This window comes from Orcinus orca, chromosome 15, assembly GCF_937001465.1.
Source record: "Orcinus orca chromosome 15, mOrcOrc1.1, whole genome shotgun sequence".
Classification (NCBI taxonomy): domain Eukaryota; kingdom Metazoa; phylum Chordata; class Mammalia; order Artiodactyla; family Delphinidae; genus Orcinus; species Orcinus orca.
In genome coordinates, this window is record NC_064573.1 from 43,059,924 (window position 1) to 43,081,019 (window position 21,096).

Genomic DNA, 21,096 nt, shown 5'->3' on the forward strand with positions numbered 1-21,096 from the left:
AACGTATCCAAGGCTCAAGACGCGTCCCTCAGCCCCCTGCAGCACTGGAGGCGCCGGGGTCCCCGCGCGGGCGGGGACGGCGGTGACGCAGGAGGCGGCCGGGGCGCCGGTCCCGGCGCGGGGAGGAGGGGGCAGGTTGTTCGGCGCGGTGCGGCGCAGGCCAATCAGAAGGCGCGGTGTTTCGGACGAGGGGAGGGGAAGGGTGGGCGGGAGCCTCCAGGTTTCCTCAGGGCCGGCGCAGCGCCGCCTGCAGATCCGAGCTAGCGCGTGGGGCCGCCGGGGGTCTCCGATCCCGCCCGCGTGCCCGGTGTTCCTCCGCGGCTCCCCCGCCCTCGCAGGCCCGCCTCTTCTGCGACTCAGACGCGGCTCCGACGGCGTCTGGCCTCCCCCTCTTCGGACTCCTAGGCTCTGCCAGCCGCGCGACTCACCCCGCGGCTCTTCGCCTGGTGTCCGCGGGCCGTGCGGGGGCGGCGCCGGCGGGGGCGCCTCACCCCGGGCCGGCGGCGGTAATGCTGCTGCGGTTGCCGCCCTTGCGGCCGGGCGGACAGCTGGCGGAGGCAGGAGCCGGAACCGGAGCGCCCTCGCTGCTGGCCGGGACGTCGCCCTCGCCTGCGCTCGGCTCCCGCGGCCGCCGCGGGACGCCGGGGCCCGGCGCGGCATGAGGAGGAGGCTGCGCGCTGGCGAGCGCCCAGCTCCTCTGCCCCTAGGGCCCCCGCGGGCCCCGGCGCGTTGCGCGCGCCGGCTGCGGCCCCGGCGCCCACGCTAGCCCCGCGCAGGCACGAGACGCCGCGGCCCCGAGGAGGAGGCGGCGCAGGCCTGCCAAGCGCGGGCTGCCCGGACCCTGAGCGCAGGGGCTTCGCGACCTGGACCCCGGCGGGCGCGGGCAGCCGGAGCCGCGGGGGAGCCCGGCTTGCTGCAGTCGGCCGGCCCTCTCCGCAGGGGCGCCGCGGCGCGCAGCCCGCACCTCTCCCCACTTAAAGCCCCTCCTCCCGCCGCTACCTGGCGTATCGAACGCGGGTCGTCGCCCTTTCACGGCCTCCTCGGGTTATTTGGTCCCCGGGGCTCCCTGCCCTGCGTCCCCTCCCCCCTTCCCGCGCGTCCTCCCACTCTTCCCCTCCCCCGGCTCCCCCGCCTCTCATTCATTCCGTCGGCTCCCTCCTCGCTCCTCCTTCCCGCTCTGGCCCCTCTATCCCAGATCCTCCCCGCGCGGACCCCGCTGCAGTCCTGTGGTTTTTAGCACATTCATGGAAGTTTAGGGCCTGGACGGTGCCCCCAAGTCCGCCTTGAGAGCGCAGCCCGAGCTGCCGGCCGGGAAGAGGAAGATGTCTGTGCTCAGGCGGATGATGCGGGTCTCCAATCGCTCCCTCCTCGCCTTCATCTTCTTCTTCTCCCTCTCCTCGTCTTGCCTCTACTTCATCTATGTGGCTCCGGGCATCGGTAAGCACCGAGACACACCCTCACTTCCCACGGTCACAGTGAAGGAAACGCAGCATGTTACTTACGGGAGATGGAAGCTGTATAAACAGGGGCCCGGCAGAAAGCATTTTATTTGAAATGCGATTTCAGACCTGTCACATAAACTGCTTCGGGGCATGGCTTTGGCATGTGAGTTTTGTCAATGCACGTTTAAACAACTTAAAGACTGCGTTACGTGGACAGAGCAAAATAAGGTGTGATGGCCCGAGATGCCCTGGTCGCTTTCTTGAGTATTCGTGACAGCTTTATCCATTTAATATTAAGTTTTTAAGTTTAAACTTAGTAATCGTAATTTTATTCAGACACTCTCAGCTATATTAACTAGTTGTAAAAATACGATGGAGGAACCCACAGTAGGGAATGTGATTGAGTTCAAGAATGTACTGTTGTAGTGTTCTAGGTCGCTTTTTTAGAATGGGGTCAGTGAACATTTGTGCCACACTTCAGGAATTTTTAGGCGATGAGTTGTCTAGTAAAAACAATGCTCCAATTGTTCAGTGTGCTTGGGTCTGCTTTGCAAGGGTAGGTAGCCTCTGCTACCTGTTAGGATGAATTCTGAGATAAGATGATTAAATTAACAATTATGCAAGATAGTTTACAATTTGAACCTATTTACCATTTTTTCTTTTGGTTTCTAGTCCAAAATACACTTTTGTGTAATCTGCTTGAATTAGCCTCTTTAGTAAACATCCTGGTTTCTCAGCCCCTCTGGTTGAAAAGGTGCCAGTGTGGCATTCTCATGACCGAAAAATCTGAACTTCATATGGATATTAAAACACTGTATTTCCAGAACTTTTCTGAGTTCTTCCGGGTTATTATGTATTTAATGTTAAATGAGTTAGTAACATTGTGCATCTCCTATCATTGTTTTTTAGACATTAGTAGTTTTTTGAACCAGTACCATTTCTCCCCTGAGTGAGCTAAAAATGTATGTATGGCCTCTTACAGAGTGAAAACACCTGCAGAATTTTAAGATGGAATTATTATCAGGGCATTGTCTCACATGGTAGTAGATTATTTCAGTGGATTGCAGGGGGGAGGGAAGAAACAGACCTCACCAAACCTCATCAAGACTGTTGTGTTTCCTAAAAATTATGTGACTTGATTAAATTTTCAGGTTCAAGTAAAACGTATAAGCTCAGAATGATGCTTGAGAAGGCATAAATTGTCGAAACCTTGATATCCCGAAATAGAAGTTTGGGGTTAAAGTTTGAAAAAAATATGAATATTTCAACATATTATTTTCTTTTAATGCAGTTTTTTTCTTTAGGCTAAATTGGATACATCTTGAAGCCTGTAGTAGAAATGACAGTGATAGCTCAGTGGCTTTGAGAGTAGTTAGCCAAAATATTCAGCAAGCTTTTTCTTAAAATTCTCTGCCATTTTGGAAGTCTTATCAATTAACTTCTCATTCTACAGCAATTTTTACTTTCTTATGTAGCTCTTTAAAGGTTGGACATCTTTGGGGGATGTTATTTTATGAGATATTTTAACTTTGAGAGATTCTGGAGAAGTTTTTTTTGCACTTAGATAACAATTTTCTTACTTTCTTGGTATTTTGAGTAACATATTAAAATTACTCCAAAAGCTAACCAAAGGAAATCAGAATTCCAGCTTTCACTTGATAGCCATTTTTTGTTATTGCATTAATATATTATCTGTAGATTCTTAAAATTCAATTGATGTGAAGTAGTAATATATCTTTCTTATTTCTATACTTAATGTTTGCCATAGAACAATCACTGACATGGCATAAAAATTTTGGCGGTTGCCTTCTAGGCAATTAGGTTGACATGATTTAAACTACTCTGTTCTTTTGGGTCTTCTAATTTATAACTTAAAAAAATTGATTGAAGCCAGTAAGAAGAATGAAAACCAAAACTTGTGAAGTGTTAACAGTTTGTTAAACTGAATCTGTTTCTTAAACTAGCATTATTTAGCAGCAAAAAACCCTCCTTACTTTTAATTATTGAGAAGCAGTTTTCCAAAACTCAGATTTTTGCTTGAAAGCTTGAATTTTGTCATTGGTAACACATACTGTCAGTTTTTCTTGAGGCGTCAGGCTCATTTTGCTCTTTTTGGGGGAAATGTAGGTCAAATACAGAAGTCTAAATGAGCATAGTTTTTCAGTTGTACCTTTAAGTAAAAATGGTGTTCCGTGAAAAAAATGTGGCTAGTTCAGCTCACAATGCAATGATCTATTGCACAATTTGATTTTCAAGACAACCACAGTACTTTGGTATGCTGCAGAAATGCCTTATGCATACTTCTCGTTTCATCACAGATTTCTTTTTTCTCTTTTCTTTTTTAAATTAATTTTTATTGGAGTATAGTCGATTTACAATGTTGTTTTACTTCTCAGTTATACATATACATTTATCCACTCTTTTTTAGATTCTTTTCCCATATAGGTCATTACAGAGTATTGAGTAGAGTTCCCTGTGCTGTACAGTAGGCTCTTGTTATTTGTTTTATATATAGTAGTGTGTATGTGTCCATCCCAGTCTCCCAGTTTATCCCTCTCCCTGCTTCCCGCTTGGTAACCATAAGTTTTATTTTCTACCTCTGCATCACAGATTTCTTATTAATGAGACATACCCCAAACTAATTAGGTTCTTATAACTAGTTTACATTAGATATACATAGAATCTTTTTGAAATAATTCATATTTTAGCCTGAATTACATCTTGGGGCAGAATTTTCTTGTGACTAAAATACATGTTATGTAAGAGAGCATTTTTTAATTGATCTTAAATAAATGTTTCAAATCTCTTATGTTAAAAAATCCATGTTGATCCTATCCACATCAACCTGTTTAGTAGACATCAATTGTATTTTCCTACGTTTTTTGCCCAGAGACCTATTTTTGTCGTGTGTCTTCCCCCAGGCAGTCAGTCCTGTCATTTTAGTTACTCTTATTAGTCTCCTTCCTCAGTGTTCTCCTCTCCCTCTCTTCCTTCTGAGAAGATAGTACCACACAGTTGTAGGTAGCAGAATATGTTTAGTTTCCAATGTTTTCTCATGTGGCTCAACAACTTTTTGACTCTTTGGATTTTAATCTGCAATGAATTCCAGCAAACTCAAAGCTCATTATTTTAAGAATAATTTGAAACACTTTCCTTGAAATTTCTAATTCATGCAAGAAACACAGGAACTTTCTTTATATTAGGAACTTTAGTACTAAGGGAAATTGGTCTGCAGACCACCCTCCACCCTGGAAATCCATGGACACATGGCTCTAGCCCACCCAGTAGAGGCTGGTGCCCTGAATTTTTTCTCATTCTCTTTCTACTTTTGTGCATGATTGCAAAAAGGTGAGTGCAGTGTTCCCCTAAGGTCTTGCCTTGGCTGAATTGAAAATGGAGTTCCATTTAGTGTGAAACTGTTTTCAGTATAACACAACATAGTCATTTACCTGCTATTGTATCAAAGGAGTAGGTGAACTGACTTATAGATTCGTTCAGCAAACACGAATAGAGCACCTCAGACAGGCTAGACATTGTTTGAGGAAAAAAGATGACCAAGACAGAGTTCCTTCCCTCATACAGTGGGATGAGCGCCGTGAAAGGGCTGCATCAGGTCCTCAGAAAGCATGCCGTGGGGAGTGAGGTCTGGTTAAGGATTTCCAGAGGAGGTGATGGATAGGATTTATCTGGACTGAGCAAAGGGACTCTAGTCAGAGGGAACAGCATGAGCAAAGGTAGGTTCCAGAAAATAGGAGTATTTCCATCTGGCTACCATCCAGGGCGTGGGTTGGTAGATGGGCCAGATTGGGAAGAGTCTCGGGTCTCCCCTGCCCAGCCTCGTGTTCTGGCACTTGGGGTCCCTGAACTTCCTGGCCGAGAGAAACTGGCCTTGGTTCACACAGCTTTATTAAAGCTGTCTGTGGTTAAGAAAGAAGTTGATGAGCCTTTAATCAGCGGGGCAGTATTGTGGGGGAGATTGCACAGCTCCCCTGGGGGTGGGAGATTTCACTGTCCATTTGACGGTCCTGACCTTTGTCAGACTTGCTTTCAGGCTGTCTTATTCTTTGCGTAGAGGTGGAGTCCGGTTGGGCCACTTTGGTGTGAATTCCTGTGGCCCCGTTGAGGAATCACCTGGCCATGTGCTTTGCTTTTTTGGGTCTCAAGGAGGTTGGTGCCCTGCTGGGTCAGGTGGAGCTGGGGATGGGTGGGCAGGGCGTGGGGGTGTGTTGTGGGAGTGGGTGGCTTAGTAGGTCCTTGCTCAGAGTCCCCCCGACGTTCTGGCTGGGTTTCTCTCAGTTTGCTCAGAGAGTAGCTTGTTAGTTGCCTGTAGCTTTCTTATGGCAGCCCTTTAGCCTCCTGGCGAGGTGAGTCTGGTTGTGCACTTCTGAGCTGTTACAATTTGCTTTGTGTTTCAAAGGTCCTTCTGGTTTCTTTCCTCACCAAGTTCTCTGGTCACCATGGCTCTTTTGGGGGGTTCTTTTGGTTTGGGCCACCGTGTTGGGTATTTCTTTTTTCTGGGCCTCTCTTACTGGTCAGGCTTCCCATGCTAATATTTTTGTCTTGTGAGTAGCAGGAAACATCAGAAGTTCTGAAAAGGGGGATGCTGGAATCCTTTGTTGTAGAGCAGTTCTTCTGCATGGAGTGTGGGTTACAGAGGGCAGAGCCAGTGGCTGGGAGACCAGGTGGGAAGTTTTTTCAGTAGCTCAGGTGATAGAAGATTCGAACCTGATCAAGGTTGTAGTTGGGTCAGGGCAGAGTGGAGAGGATGTGAATAGTGGGATTGAAGGAAAGGGAGAAGCTTGAAGACAATGCTTGTATTCTGGCTTAGACAACCAGGCTGTGGGTCGTAGGGACTATAGAAAGGCAAGTGCCTTGAGGGGGCGATTTTGGTTTTAGAGATATAGAGTTGGGACGCTTATAGGATAGCCAGGAAGAACTTGTCAGTAGGTAGGCAGATGGACATAAGGGCTTAGAGCCCAGGAGAAATGTCTAACTGGAGAGAGATTTGGGTGTCTTCGGCATATAGGTGAATGATACATATCTATTTTTCCCCTGACACACCTGAGTTAATAAAACTAACTTGTGCAAGCAGAAGTGACTCACTAAGTTAGTTACTCTTAAATGTGGAATGATAGGGGTTAAATTGGAATATGAAGGAAGCCCAAGTGCAGTTTGAAGGGTTTCCCATGAGGCTCTTTTACCTTTTTCACTCCCCAGCCCTAAGTGGGAAGCAGTGTGATTGACACTGTGGAAAGTTTAGATGGCTACCCAAGGACAGCTGGTGGAGGCTGAAGGCAAGGTGACGACAGATGAAATCCATCAGCCTAGGGCACGTGGAGAAATAGGAATAGGAAAATGAAGGAAGAGAGAGAGATCATGAAAGTGAAGAGAGACCTTCGCAAAAATAAGTAAATAAATAAAAATGATGATCAGCAAAACAAGCATTGCAGTGGGATATATAGTTTAGTGGGGTAAAGTCTGGAAGGAGAATCATGGATTTGGTAAGTAGGAGCTCTGTGACAGCCACTACAAGAGCTGTTTTTGTGGTGTCATAGGGCACCAGCCAGATTGCCTAGCCTTGGATTGGACTGCCTTGGGTTGGATTGTAAATCAGAGGTCAGATGAAAGTGGATCAAAGGAGCCTTATAAGATGGGAAGACCTGAGCTTATGTGGATGCTTGGGGAGTGAGGGCACGGTTTGAAGATTTGAGGAAGGGAACAAATTACAACGTATGATCTAGGAAGACTTAATTCATTTACTTATTCATACATGTTTGTCTGTGGTTCTGCACTGGGCAGAATCCACACGGTCGCTGCCTTCATAGAGCTCGTAGCCAGTGGGAAATTCGCATAGTTGCAGAGCAACTATTCTGGAAGAGAGTGTGGAGTGCAGTTTGCTATGGGGCACCGGATGGGTGGATGGGGGCACTAGACTAGGCGTCAGGGAGAAGGGGCGGTTAAGCTGAGGCCAGAAGCTTAAGTTAGGTGATTAAAGGGTGGGCCTGGGGAGAAGTGCTTCAGGTAGGAATGGGATATTTGAAGGCTAAGAGATGAGAGAGAAATGGAAAGTTTTTTTAAAAAAGAAAAAGGGTAGGGGGCTAAAGAATAGAAATCAGAGAGGAGTGTGGGCCGAAGCCAGAGAGAGAAATACGGGTCCAGCCATAGAGGACCTTGTAAGCTGGGTTTGAGAACTTGGACTTCAGCCTGAGGACAATGTCAGACCACTGAGCTTAAATTTTAAGTAGGAGAGTGACATGATCAGGTTTGCATTTTAGAAGTACTTAGGCTGTACTGGTGTGGATGGATTAAAGTCAGCAATTCTGGAATCAGGGAGACCAGGTAGGGGGAGTGGGATCAAGTATATGGGTAGATTCATTTTGGAGATGGGAGAGGAGATAAAGGCGTTCATGATAGCAAAAATTAGATGCATATGGAGAGGGAGGTTGAGGACATGCATACCTAATAAGGTGGGTGACTGAGCTCTTAGAGTGAGCGGCTCTGTTTACGTGAACAAATGTTAGTATAAACTGTTTCCTAGACTAGGTTAAGAGATTCGGTTTCTACCTTGGCACATACTAGAGGCTTAGTGAAGGGTTGTTGAGTGACTGTTTCCGATTAAATCACTGCTTTTGGTGTGGCAGCTCCAGTTCGTTCTCTTCCCTGCCCACTCATCAATACCATTCTAGTGTTGGATGTTAGACGCCTTGGAAGAATATGGAGGGGCTGTCAGGGGATGAGGAACAGTGGAGAAAATGCCAGGATTGGTCAGTGTGTTAGTTATCTATTACTTTCTAACAAATTACCTCCAAATTGAGGGTCTTAAACCAACAAACATGTTTTATCTCATCGTTTCAGTGGCCAGGAACCTGGACACGGTTTGGCTGGATGCCTCTGGTTCAAGGTATCTTACTCGGCTACAGAGTGTAGCTCAGGGCTGTGGTTGGAGGCTCCACTGGGGGAGGATCCGCTTCCAAGTTCACCCATATTCATCTGGGCAGGATTCTGTTCCCTGAGGGTTGTTGGACTGAGGACTTTGCTTCTTCTCAGGTTATCGTCTGGAGGCCTCACTCAGTTCCTTGCCCTGGCACCTCTCCATTGGGCAGCTCCCAGCCCCATTGCTTTCGCCATATTTTCTTTGTCAGAAAAGAGTCTCTAGGTCCAGTGCACACTCAAGGGGCAGGGGAGCCTTCTCAGAGGCTGCTTACCGCCGTCAGGTTGCCATTCTTTTATTTTTATTATTTTATTCTCTGGTTGCCATTCTTGAGCGTATCTGTTAACTCAGCTATATTGTTTCAGCATGAGTGAATCTAAATCCTATGACCTTGTGGGAAATTAGGTATTTTTGAAGGGGATATTGATTGATTGAAATCTGACAATGCTAAATACCATTCTCCTTGTTACCATTTTATAAGGTAATTTGACGTCTATTAAATTTGACGTCTATTAAACAACGTGGCAGAATGAGGTAGTGACGCATTTATTCTGCGGCAGTGTTTATCATTACTACTTTTTAATGTTTATTAAAGGTAAAAATAGCCGTGTCTGTGGATACCTTAAAAAGAGAAACGCCTAATCTAGGTTTGTCGTCTCTGTATTGGTAGGTATTCCAAATACTATTTGGAATTTTGTTGGGAACAGAATGCATTTTCCTCTCGGGGCAGTGTTACATGTATAGAGGGTGAGTAATTTCCTTACCCATCTTGTGACCAGCCTGTTTATCACAGGATGTACTGCGAAGCTTCTCAGGACACATACGCTTGTGCGCATGGCGTTAGGCTCTGGTGGTTGCAGCTGTGGCTAAGCCTCTCCCCACCGGAGCCCCTCTGTCTGAGGGCCCCGGGCCATGGGAACTTTGGACACAGAGGCCTTGGCTCTGGAGCCAGAGCTGTGTGCAGAGAAGCCCCAGGAGCAAGATTCCAGAGGTATGGCCTTGTTGTAAAGGAAGAGAAGGAAAGGCCCCTAAAGATCACCACTTGCCCAGAGTCTCACGCATTGTTGTTGGAAGAACTGAAGTGGATGATTTTTGGAAAAGCTGAACTGTGCCCCTTGGGATTTCTGTGCCTGAGTTGCCCTGGAACATTGAAGATTTGGGGGACATATGACCTGTGTCTTCTTCAGCTTTAAGGAATACCCCACGGAGAAGAGAGGAGACTCTTCTGGATAGAGTGAGAGCAGTGAGCGTAATTACGGGGCAGGTTTTCCGCTCTTTGTAAAGTAGCCAAACCAGACCATTCTAACTGAGCTGTAAACAACAAAATAAGCGGCCTGCTAAGCGTTCCTTTCGTAACCTGTTCTCCAGCTGAGAGTAGATGACCACAGGTTAAGGCTGGAGAAGGTGCTTTGCTTGGGGGACCGGACAGGCTTCTCAGCCCCTTGCCCTCGTTTCCTCGGCACTGTGTTCATCTCTGCAGCCCTCTCCCTCTTCCACCTGTGCCCACTTCTACCCACCTGCCTTTGTGACTCCTTTTCCCTTTCCAGCCTGCCCCTCATGTTTGTCTTAACCTGAGTGAAAATGTGGAGGTGGTGAGAAGGAGGTACGTTGTGGAGAGATTTTTCTAGAACTTGGATTTCCTAGGTCCTATTTGGGAGTTCTGGAGAATAGAGAGCCCCTCCGGCTTTGTGTGTTTACAGTTTTCTCCTTCCGGTCCATTTTCCTGGCCGCCTTAGACCATGCTAGCTCTTGTCACCACTGCTTGGACTGCACTTTTTTTTTTTTACCAGTTTAATCAGAGCAGCCTGCCCCCAGCTCTTTCTCCCTTGTCTTCTCTTTTTTCTCCTTTTCCATCTGAATCTCTTTTTCTTTTTTTGATTCCCAGAGGCTCCGGTGATTGAATATTTATAAAGTCTTTTCTTTCCACTTCTGCCTGTTGTCAGGATGATAACAAAGAGAATAATATATGAGTAATATTGTGATTCGAGTTGAAGATTGGGTCCATTGAAGGTTAAAAGGTTTTCTGAGGATACCTACAATGCCATGGAAAATGGTTTACTCTAGTTATTACTAGGTATTTTTACTCATGTCTTGGGCCCACTGGAGAGTTTCAGGTAGCACCCCAATTTTATTTCTCTCTAGCACGTATATCCTATACTGGGCCGACTTAATTTGTTCTGTTTCATGGGCATACTTGTTTTCCGTCATGGCAGAACTTGACAGAGTTCAGTTTAAACCACAGCAAAAACCCTCCTCAGTTAAAATAGGAAAGATAGCTTAAAGGATGTTTGTCAGTTTTATTTTTGGCTATGTGGCACGGCAAAATGTTTAGGAAAACATAAATCTCAAATTTGTAATTAACTTTTTTTCTCCAGAGGCGTAGTAAGTATGACTTCCTGTTCGTATCTTTGTTTTCATGATTAATTTTCTCGAGTTAGTAAAAGTCTTTGGCTCTACGAGGTCTTTGTGTTGTATGTTCGTTAGGGATGAAACATAGATTCTTCGTTGTCTGAATGAATCGTTCGTAAATTAGAAAGCTGTATAAAAGAGGATGTATTTGGTATAAGTTAAACTAATTATGAAAGCTTCTACTTTTTTGCTTGTTAACAAATGTTAATGATGTTTAGAGAATGGTTTTTCAATTTTCAAACATGAAGGTGCTTAAGCCTTAACCTAAGGCAACCCAGGTCTTATCACCAGATATTCTGATTGTGATCCTGGTTGATTTTTAATTAATACTTCAGGTAATTCTGGACCCTGGGAACTTATTTCTTTTCTTTTTAAATTTATCTTATTTATTTTATTTTTGGCTGCATTGGGTCTTCGTTGCTGCACGCGGGCTTTCTCTAGTTGCAGTGAGCAGGGGCTACTCTCCCTTGCGGTGCACAGGCTTCTCGTTGCAGTGGCTTCTCTTGTTGTGGAGCACGGGCTCTAGGCACGTGGGCTTCAGTAGTTGTGGCACATGGGCTCAGTAGTTGTGGCTCGCAGGCTCTAGAGCACAGGCTCAGTAGTTGTGGTGCACGGGCTTAGTTGCTCCACAGCATGTGGGATCTTCCTGGACCAGGGCTCGAAGCCGTGTCCCCTGCATTGGCAGGCGAATTCTCAACCACTGCACCACCAGGGAAGCCCCTGGGAACTTATTTCTGACAAATACCCCAAATGGTTGGGAAATAATTTAGTGCTAAATAGTTTTACTTTTTAGACTGGTTATCTCATATCATTTGATCTTTCATAGAACTGATCTTACCTGTTAAAAAACGGATTAATTTGTTTATAGCATCATGTTTTACTGGAGACAGAAATGACTATCACGGTGAAGAATTTTTTTCCTCCAGAATGGAAATGGGCAGAATGGACAGACAGGTTGTTTAAGACAACCAGGATCATGTGTTTCTTTATGAGTCTGCACTGACTATGTGATTGAGTTATAGGTTGATCCTAAATTTGTTATTTAGTATTTTTAATTATTAGAAAGATATACTGTAATTCACTTAACAAGGTCAGTAAAAGTTAGTAAAGCATGTGGCATTACATGTTAGCCAATGGAAGTAATTTCAAAACAAAAGACTTATAAAAGTCTTTATAATATTTTCATAGCTAAGCAGCTCTATGAGGTTTGTTACTATACCATGATATCTTAATTGAAATATTATCTCTTTCTTTATTTTTAAATATTTGGAGCTTGCTAGTGTTAATAATTCTTTACTGAAATCATTTATATATATTGCCTTGCTGGTAATTAAGTTAATCGCTCAGATATTGTGACTTCTAATTATAGTGCAATTTCCAGTTTGACTTGGAGGAAGAGAACTTGGACTTTATTTTCATTTGAATCAAGAGACCAGTGGTAGGGACTTCCCTGGCAGTCCAGTGGGTAAGACTCTGCACTCCCAACGCAGGGGGCCTGTGTTCGATCCCCGGTCGGGGAGCTAGATCCTGAATGCCACAACTAAGAAGTCTGCATGCAATGACTAAAAGATCCCGCGTGCTGCAGCTAAGACCCGGCGCAGCCAAAAAATAAAATAAAATAAATAAATAAAAATAAATCTTTGAAAAGAGACCAGTGGTAGAGAATGAGAAGATGCCTTGTTTTTAGATTTGAAAATATGCTCTAGCTTTGGAAATCTTTGAAATTCATTTCCCATGCTGTGTCCCCTTTCTCCTGCCTGTTATACTTACTTTCATGATTAAGTAAGTTGAAATTATGAAAGATATTTTAATTGTGAAAACACAGGGAAATTGGGGATGGTTGTAAAACATAGTTCAAATAGGTCTCCCTTTTATTTTTTCTCAAGATAGCATTCTTAAGCGGGTAGAGGTTCATTTCGCATTCACTTTAAATGTCTTCTGAAATCATTCATTTTCAGCAGATTTATAATGTTTCCTGGATGTGTTTATTTATGGTTTCATCTTTTAGTCGGTAATTTCATTAGGTAAGTTTCCTTACTGATTAGATTAAAAATGTAATTGTCTGCATTTTTCCTTCCCTGATTCCCTCATTTCCTCCTGATTCTACTTTTCTCTAATGTGGTTTATAGCTCAACTCTTCAGGCTTCAGTCATGCTTTAAAGAGGCTATGTGTTTAAGTGAATAACAGTGAATTAACAAATGACAGTGCTGAGAGCTATCGTGTGTTAGATCATGTGTTCAGAGTCTAGTTTTTGAATTTTCAGCTGAGTTTAAACTAGGCTGAACTGATGGTCTGGTTGTTGTAGAAGTAATTCCGATGTTTTAGGCAGTTTATTCTTTTTCAGGATTTTGGTTTTTACAGAGGAACCCCCACGGCTTCTTAGTTTCTGGTACTGCTTGGCAGTTGGTAGTTATTCAACAAATATTTATTGAATAAACACGTCTCTACCCTGAACGTCTTTAATAAGACTGTTGGAAAAGTCAAATTTTATTCAAAAACATTTAACTTTGATCAGTATTCAAACACAAGTAATACCCTCAAATAACTTAAAACTGTTGAAATGCAGAGTGGAAGTGGTAAAAGTACCTGTTGGAAAGAATTTTTTGTTAATTTTTGGTGTCTACATCAGCAAAGCTTGAGCTGTTGGCTGAGATCTGAAATAGATCTGTACTGTATGTGATCACTGTATTCATTATTGCTTGATAAAATGAGATTCTGACCACAGAATTATTTCATTCTGTTTATTAGTCAGCCTGTGACTTACTGGAAAGATAGGGAGGAGGATATTATAGGCTAGTAATTATTTGCTCTGCAGATTTTCTTGAGCCCATACCTGACTTTGAATTATTATCACCATGGTAAGATAGTGTTTAAATAGTGAGATCTGTTTAAATAGTGCTTTGACATAAAGGGAATCATTTGTTTTACAGCCTGGCACAGCCTAGAAGTCTGTTACTTTTTGTTTTTAACTCAAGCAATACTTTGGCCCTAGGCAAAGTATGAACTATATTTCGCATGTCATGTGGCCTCATCCTGGGGTTTACAGTATTATTATTAGAGATGATATATTTAGCTTTTACGAACTTGCATGAGTAATGTCTGGAAACTTGTTGCACAAGGGGCTAGATGTGGAAAGAAGAAAACTTACAAGCATGTGAAATAGATTATTGTGAGTTCTTAGAAATTCAGAGAATACCTGATTCAGATATCTGTGGTTACTGTCAAGGGATGTCTACATGCAGTGTTTTGCCTTTATCCATATTGTTTATTTCCTTATGTGTTCTGTGGATTATATGGGAAACCGTTTTCTCTCCTGTGACTTTGAAGTGCCCCTTCTGACTTCCTCCTCGCATTAGTTGAAATCTGTTTATCCCTCCTGTTGTCACTTCCCTCATAACTTTTTACGTTGAAGGTTTTTCTTTTTCTTAGCCCCTCTCTCTCCTCTAGAAGAAGCCATTGCTTCTTCCAAATAGCTGCCCCTCAGGGTCATTCAGACCAGTGCTTGAATCTTGATTTTTAAAAATTCCAGCTGTGTAACTTCTGAGTTTGTTTTCTGATCTCATAATGGGGAAAGCTGTACCTGTATCCTGGGGTGGTGTATTCGTTTCCTAGGGCTGCCGTACACGTTACCACACTCTATTCCAGTTGGCCAGAAATTTGAAATCAAGGAGTTGGCAGGGCTGTGCACCCTCTGGAGGCTCTAGGGGAGAATCCTTCCTTGTCTCCAGCTTTGGGTGCCTGTTGGCATTCCTTGGCTTCCTAGGCTGGTGGCCAGGTCACTCCAATCTCTGCCTCCATCCTCACATTGCTTTCTCGTGTGTGTGTGTGTGTGTGTGTATGTGTGTGTGTGTAAAAACCTCCCTCTGCCTTTCTGTTGTATGTGCACTTGCCGTTGGATTTAGGGCTAACCCAGATAATCCAGGGTGATCTCCTCATCTCGAGATCCTTAACTTAATTACCTCTGCAAAGACTCCCTTTCCAAATAAGATAACGTTGACAGGTTCTGGGAATTAGGATGTGCACACATCTTTGGGGGCCTCCATTCAACCTGTTACATAAGAATTAAGTGAAATGTAATTATATGTGTGTTTAAGTATATTTATATATGGCATTTAGCTCAGTGCCTGATGAATGTAGTTACTCAATGTTAATTCCTTTCCCTTCCCTTCAGAAATCTGTGCTTTCCAACATTCTGCCCCCCTGGGATGCTTTCCGCGGTTATGCTCAATTCAGAGCGTTTCTGCTCCGCTTTGCCCCTGCTGGCGTCCTGTGGTGACCATCAGGTAGTCTGCTTCTCGTCTTCCATCTTTCCTTGCTTGACCATGCCTGGGTGTCCCCATGTCTGTGGTGTGCTCTCTCTCCCGACCCCAGTCTTTCTAACCTTCCACGTCTGGCACTTTCTCACGTTCATTAATGTTACTTCTCATCTTCACAATGAGCTCTAGTCCCCTCTTCTTTGTTTTTTCACCCCATTCGTCCATTTGGACCTCTATAACTTATTTTCCATTGCTGCCAACACTATTCAAGTTGGATCGCTTATCCCTGTATATCCTTTGCAGCTGTGCACCTCACAGCCTCTGCTTATACTGTCCTATCGACGGAAATGTGCTTCTCCCTCCTTCCTCTTACTTCTCTTAGTGCCTTCGCTTTAAAATTCATCTTTCCTCCTTCCACTCAGGCCACAGGCATGCTCAGGTCCCTCCTGTTACAAGAAAACTTCCCTTGACCTTGCTCTCACTTACCTGTTCTAAAACTGGACTGCTTCCACTTTATCCACTCAACTCCTTACTAGTTTCCTTTTGTTTCCATTATTTGGGTGAAACTGCTCTCTTGAAGGTTGACCGTGATCTAATAGCTTTTTTCAAGGCTAACTGGGTTGGTGGTGAAGAGCTGGGTTGCTGGAGCTGACTGCAGGGGGTGAATTCTAGCTCCACTACTTGCCAATAACTGTGTGACCTTGAGCAAGTCCCTTAACTCCATGCTTCAATTTCCTTATCTGTAAAATGGGAATATTAGTACCTAGCTTATAGGATTGCTTGTAAGGGTTACATAGATTAGTTTATGTAAGGAACTTCTAAGGATGCCCAGTAGAGTATGCACTAGGTATTAGTTTTTTTTATTTTCTAAGCTATTGTGTTTTAGTCTTTCTTGTTAGCCTGTGTGGTGACATTTGACATGGTTGACCGTTCCCTTTTCTTTTGTCCAGTGACTTCTTCACCATGTTCAAGCTCAGATTAATTCATCTCGGGGTCTTTTATCTTTGTGTCTCCTATTTGTGGTCTGAACTTCACCTTCTTATCTCCTTTCTAGATAATTTTTCCTGTGGTAATTCACCACCATGGTTCCTACTTTTACTTTTGTGTGAGTGTCTCCGCAAATTGTATTTGTACCTTGTCTTTCTTAGCTCCAGCACTGCGTTTATAGCTGCGTGTGAGAATGCCTAACCAACACAGTCTCCCTCACAGTCAGCTCTGTAGTTGACTTCTGGTTTTGTTAAAGGACCTGGAGATTGTGACGATTAGAAACATGGATGTCGGGATCAGAGGGATGTTGTATTTGAGTCCTTCAGTGCTTAGGAAGCCTTTCCAGATCACTGCAGACGGCACAGTCTCCTTGGCTTGAATACACAGCGTGCTTTCAGTGAACAAAGCTGCGTGTGGAAAGAGGTAGAGAGACACAGCTCTATGGCAAATGTACTCCTTAGTTTTATTAAGTTGAGAATGAGGCATGTTCATAAATCTTTCCACACAAACCCAGGGTAGGATGCCTAGAAGCTGTTGTAAACTGTTGATTTTTGAAAGTTTTTTTCCTTTAAGTTGTAGTTGTCCCCCCCTGGAAAACAGACTAGGTAAAGAAGTTAAATTTATGTCTCACAATGCAGAGGCAAATAGCAAATGAACTAAATTAGAGAACATGGCATCATTTTAATTAACCAGTGGTAGTTTTTAGTGTGTTTCTGAGTTGTCTTGAGACCAAAGGGCAAGGATGGGAAAGATTTCCCTCTTTGTTTTCTGAAATGTAGTCTCTTGTAAGTTGGAATAGAAATTTTAGACCAGGATTTCCAGGCTTGCCAATAAGATATTATGTTTTATAGTAATGATAATTAGCAGGCAAGTATAGTTACTTGAGTGTGGATTACTGGACTTTCATGATGTTTGGTAATCAGACAGTCTGGACCATTCAGTGCTGGTTTCTTGGGCCTTGAAACTCTGACACATGGCCTTGCTCCTGTTAACAATGCCTCTGTTTAAACACAGCTTCATTCCTTAATGGGTTTTGATCTTTAGGGATTAAACCTGTGAGGACTATTAACCTAAGGAATGTAACTCAGTTAGCTGTGAATGATTTAAAATAAACTAATAGATTTCCATTTGGAGAGCTTGGTGTCTCACTTTATTTCTTCTCCATCCATCTAATGAATGGTAAATGCAGTCTTTTGGTAAATGATTCACCTTTGTCACAGGTGCCATCAGTGATACATTTTCTTAACGGTTTTGTTACCTGATATTTTGAAAGTTTTTAGGAAAATTTGACTTTGATTATCCTTTTCTGTACTGGATGTTTTCCTTGTTTCTTAAATTTGACTTGGTTTCAAGATTCAAACCATTTTCTTTGTAAGAGTAGGTGTGTTAATTAAAAGTAAAAGCTACATAGTTTTTAAAAGTTCTGTTTCCAGGACAGACAGTGAGGTACATGTGTTCTCACCTAGCATATCCTTGCTTAGGCCAGTACTGTTTCTTCCAAGGCTGGGAATCAGTACTGGTCTTCGCTTAATAACCCTTGGCTCAGTCCTGCTTCTCCATGACAGGTCTTTTTTTTTTTTTTTTTTTTTTTTCCAGTTTGGTGCATAACAAATATTTAGGATATTTACACCACTGATAACAGATTTCGTGTATAACTTTAGGATTAAATGATCCGAGAGATTGTAAATCAGTTGGCATTCATTTTTTTTTCCTGCATCATTTCAGTTGAACTTGAGATCTTGGTTTAGGTAGAGCTGCTAATGTTACTTCGGCTTTTCTTGAACATTTTCCCACATTTGTGGTTGGCTGTTCTCTTTGTTTTCATTCTTCACTTTGTCTCGTTTGTCTTTTAAAGTCCATTAGAAAGCAAAACTGTAATAAAAACTTGTGGGGCTTGTAACCCTGGTATAATAAATTCAAGTCTAAACAAGTTAAATCTAATTATAGGACTGCTTTCTAGAGAGGATGTGGACAGTCTACTAAAAATGATTGAGGTAAAGCTTATGTGGAACCTGGATTTCTGTTTCTCTCTCTTTTATAGCTTGAAGGTGAGAGAAAGAGTGTTAATACACTCTGCTTCTCTACTCTCGTTATCTATTTTCTGTTCATTTGTACTTTGAGCAAGTTCAAATTTCAAAAAAATGGGAAAGGAGGTAGCAAACGTTTTGCTCATTTCTCTGTATCATGTCGAAGAAGCAGAACTGGGCCCAGAAAATGAGTCGGCATTTTTGATTTTTTCATTCAGCATTCATTTTTCGAGAGTGTCATTACTGTGTTGGGAGACAGCTTACCTTAAAATTGAAAGAGCCATTAACCGAGCCTTGCAGTTTCTTGGTTTTGCCATGAAAGTGAGCTTCCTCCTCTTGTCTGAATGGAGTTTATGATTTTTAGCTTCATGCTTGGAGAAGTTAGAGTAGAAGGGGCTTTAGAGAAACCTAGTGTAGTACGGCCAGTTTTAGTTGAGGAAACTGAGATCCAGTGAGCTGCCCATGGTAGCAGAATCAGGACCAAAAAAGAAAAGGCCTTTTGACTTGACTTCTGTGCCTGTCTGAGGAGGCTTGCCATCTCAAAAGTCAGGGATTTTTGTAATCTTTGTCAAATTACCAGTTTCTCCCAAAGGAGGAGATTAGAAATTATTTTTGAAGCACTTACTCTGGAGAATTAGATTAACAGCTTGAAAATGCCACATTGATTTTGATTTTGTCTGCTTTTACAGTCCTGGTAGGTAGATTTGTGATTTAAAGGGGGTGTAAAAGTTCAAGTATTTAAGAAAAATTACAAAAAGTGATACTGATTCTAGATCATTCTACACTCTGCCCCTCCAACGGCTTGAGAATTTGCAAGATCCATACCCATACTAGAGAGATTGATTTATGATCTATTTATGATTCAAGATGGAATCCTCACCTTTGTGGAGTCTTTGGTTTGAGGGAATTAATATAGAATTAGAGAAAGTGAATTTTAGGAGTATATGGTTGAATACTTATTAAAAAATGCCTCTTCGAAATTTCTAAGTATATTTTATAGTAGAAAATCATCTATGGATAAAGGAATTACGATATTTCAGTTTGTTCATTTAGTCTCATTCTGTTTGATGGATGGATGTTACTACTTTAATTTTTTCATTTTGCTGTTTTTTTAAAAGAGTTTGTTTTTGTAAGTTTTTGATAATGGGAAATAGTCATTTTATATTTCTCTTTTCCCTTTGGATGTACTAATTGAGTCAGTTTGGGTCTATTGGGCAGTTCCTCAATTCTGAATATTATTTTTAAAAATTTTTAAAAAGCTTATTGAGTCATGACATTCTCTTTTTTTTTTCCTTTATAGCCAACACATATCTCTTTATGGTACAAGCTCGAGGAATAATGTTGAGAGAGAATGTAAAAACAATAGGACATATGATCAGGCTGTACACAAATAAAAACACTACACTCAATGGTACAGGTAAGACTGCTTCCTGTTTAATTTTGCTTTGCTTCCACTTCTTACCCTTAGAGTCATAAATCAGTAAACCAAATCTCTTCAGCTCTGGTTCTGCCTCCAAGTACCTTCCTGTTAAAGATGAAGGTCTCCTACTAAGTGCACTGGGAGGGTCTTTCACTGCTTGAGTCGGGACTGTCATGTATTCTAGGATATATATAAGGGTATGATCACCAAGGTGATGAGGGCTTTGTATAAAGATACTTAAGTTAATTCTTGCAAACATAAAATATGAAAAACAGCTTGTACTTTTTCAGTTTGCCTACTGTGTTGAAAAGAAATTACCCACAAAGAGAGTAATTTATTCATCTTAGCCATACTGCCATCTTCTTTATGCCCATTCTAATTCCTAAGATGCTTTCCCAGCTATGTCTAGAAAGTACTTGTTTTTAGTTATAGAAGAGTCTTAATAATTGTATGGCCTTTTTAGGGGCTAATGGGAGAAATCATATAAAATTGGAAATCAGTAGCTGCTCTTGTCTTTTTAAAATATAATCTGGAAGAAGAATCTCCATCAGAATCACATGAGGTTAAAACCTGTGTAATAGGCCAAACTAGTGATTTAATGATGTAAATAGGTTCAACTGCTGTGGGAGGATGCTTGTGCTCTTCTCTGGCAGTGTTTCCACATTGTCTTCCTGAAGTAGAATTGGCTGTTATTTTAAAGGGTTCAGTGGCTGATTATCAGTTGTTGCATCCACTGTATTCTCATTTTAAACAGTTAAAGTGAAAGACTTATGTCAACAGTTCTTCATTCATTGTGCCACTGTAAATCACACACACATATCCTCACACCCTAATAGGAAGTCCCTATCTCCCAACCATAGGTATATTTTCTTAAAATGGGCGTTAAGATGGGTAATACTTTTAGACCCTTCTAAAAATTCAAGACTGTGACATTGATTCTTAATTTAATGTCACACATGCTTCTGCAAAACCTGTCCTAGTCATTTGCCTGATTTGTATTATGATGCCGCCAATCAAACATTCTTATTTCTTCTTCCTTTTAACTTTAAAGAAATTTCCTTTAGAAAGACTGTCTCATCTGAGCTGATATTTTAATAGTACGGTAAAAGTCTCATGAACTGGTCTTCTGCATTAATTGGTCTTCTGAACAGTAGGTCAATTTTAGGAGAAGTTTAAACATTTTAAAAGCTTCGCTAAGACTTGTCCTGGTTGAATAAGTTGATGTGAAGGTATTCGCTAAAAGTTCATTCACCTGAAGTATTAAGCATCTTTAAGTTACTGTATTTGTATAAGTGAGTGCTAATAGAATCTGTGCCCAATCAGGTTATTTTCCTGGAGTATGAATAAGTTATATGCGTGAATGTTGCATTTTTGATTAGGAGAACTGGTTACTTGGGCAAGACAACCCTGCCCTCAACCCCACTGCAGCATCCCACAGCTGAAAAAAAGGAAATCCTCTCTTCCCCTCACCAAGTCGTAGTTGCAGTGAAGACCGAACAACCAGTGCATCCTTTGATGAAAGTGTGCTTTTTATGAACGTTTGGAAAATTTTCACATGGTTCCTTTACTGATGGTGCAACTCTTCTCAGGAGACCGTCAGTTATTGTATCAGTTAGGAATTAG

General features: G+C 42.4%; 1 protein-coding gene across 5 annotated transcripts in view; it reads left to right on the forward strand.

Annotated features, from left to right (window-relative positions):
• The first annotated feature begins 269 nt into the window (after positions 1-269).
• Positions 270-21,096, forward strand: part of B4GALT6 (beta-1,4-galactosyltransferase 6) — a 66,699-nt gene continuing 45,872 nt past the window's right edge. The window contains exons 1-2 of one of the 5 annotated variants that reach the window (XM_049698149.1): positions 273-1,437; positions 19,354-19,470. In XM_049698149.1, the coding sequence (XP_049554106.1) occupies positions 1,323-1,437; positions 19,354-19,470 (232 nt within the window). In that variant the 5' untranslated portion in view covers positions 273-1,322. Of the gene's footprint in view, positions 1,438-9,416; positions 9,608-19,353; positions 19,471-21,096 lie in introns of those variants that run through there. The other 4 variants (XM_049698153.1, XM_049698151.1, XM_049698150.1 and 1 more) reach the window with 4 other exon arrangements.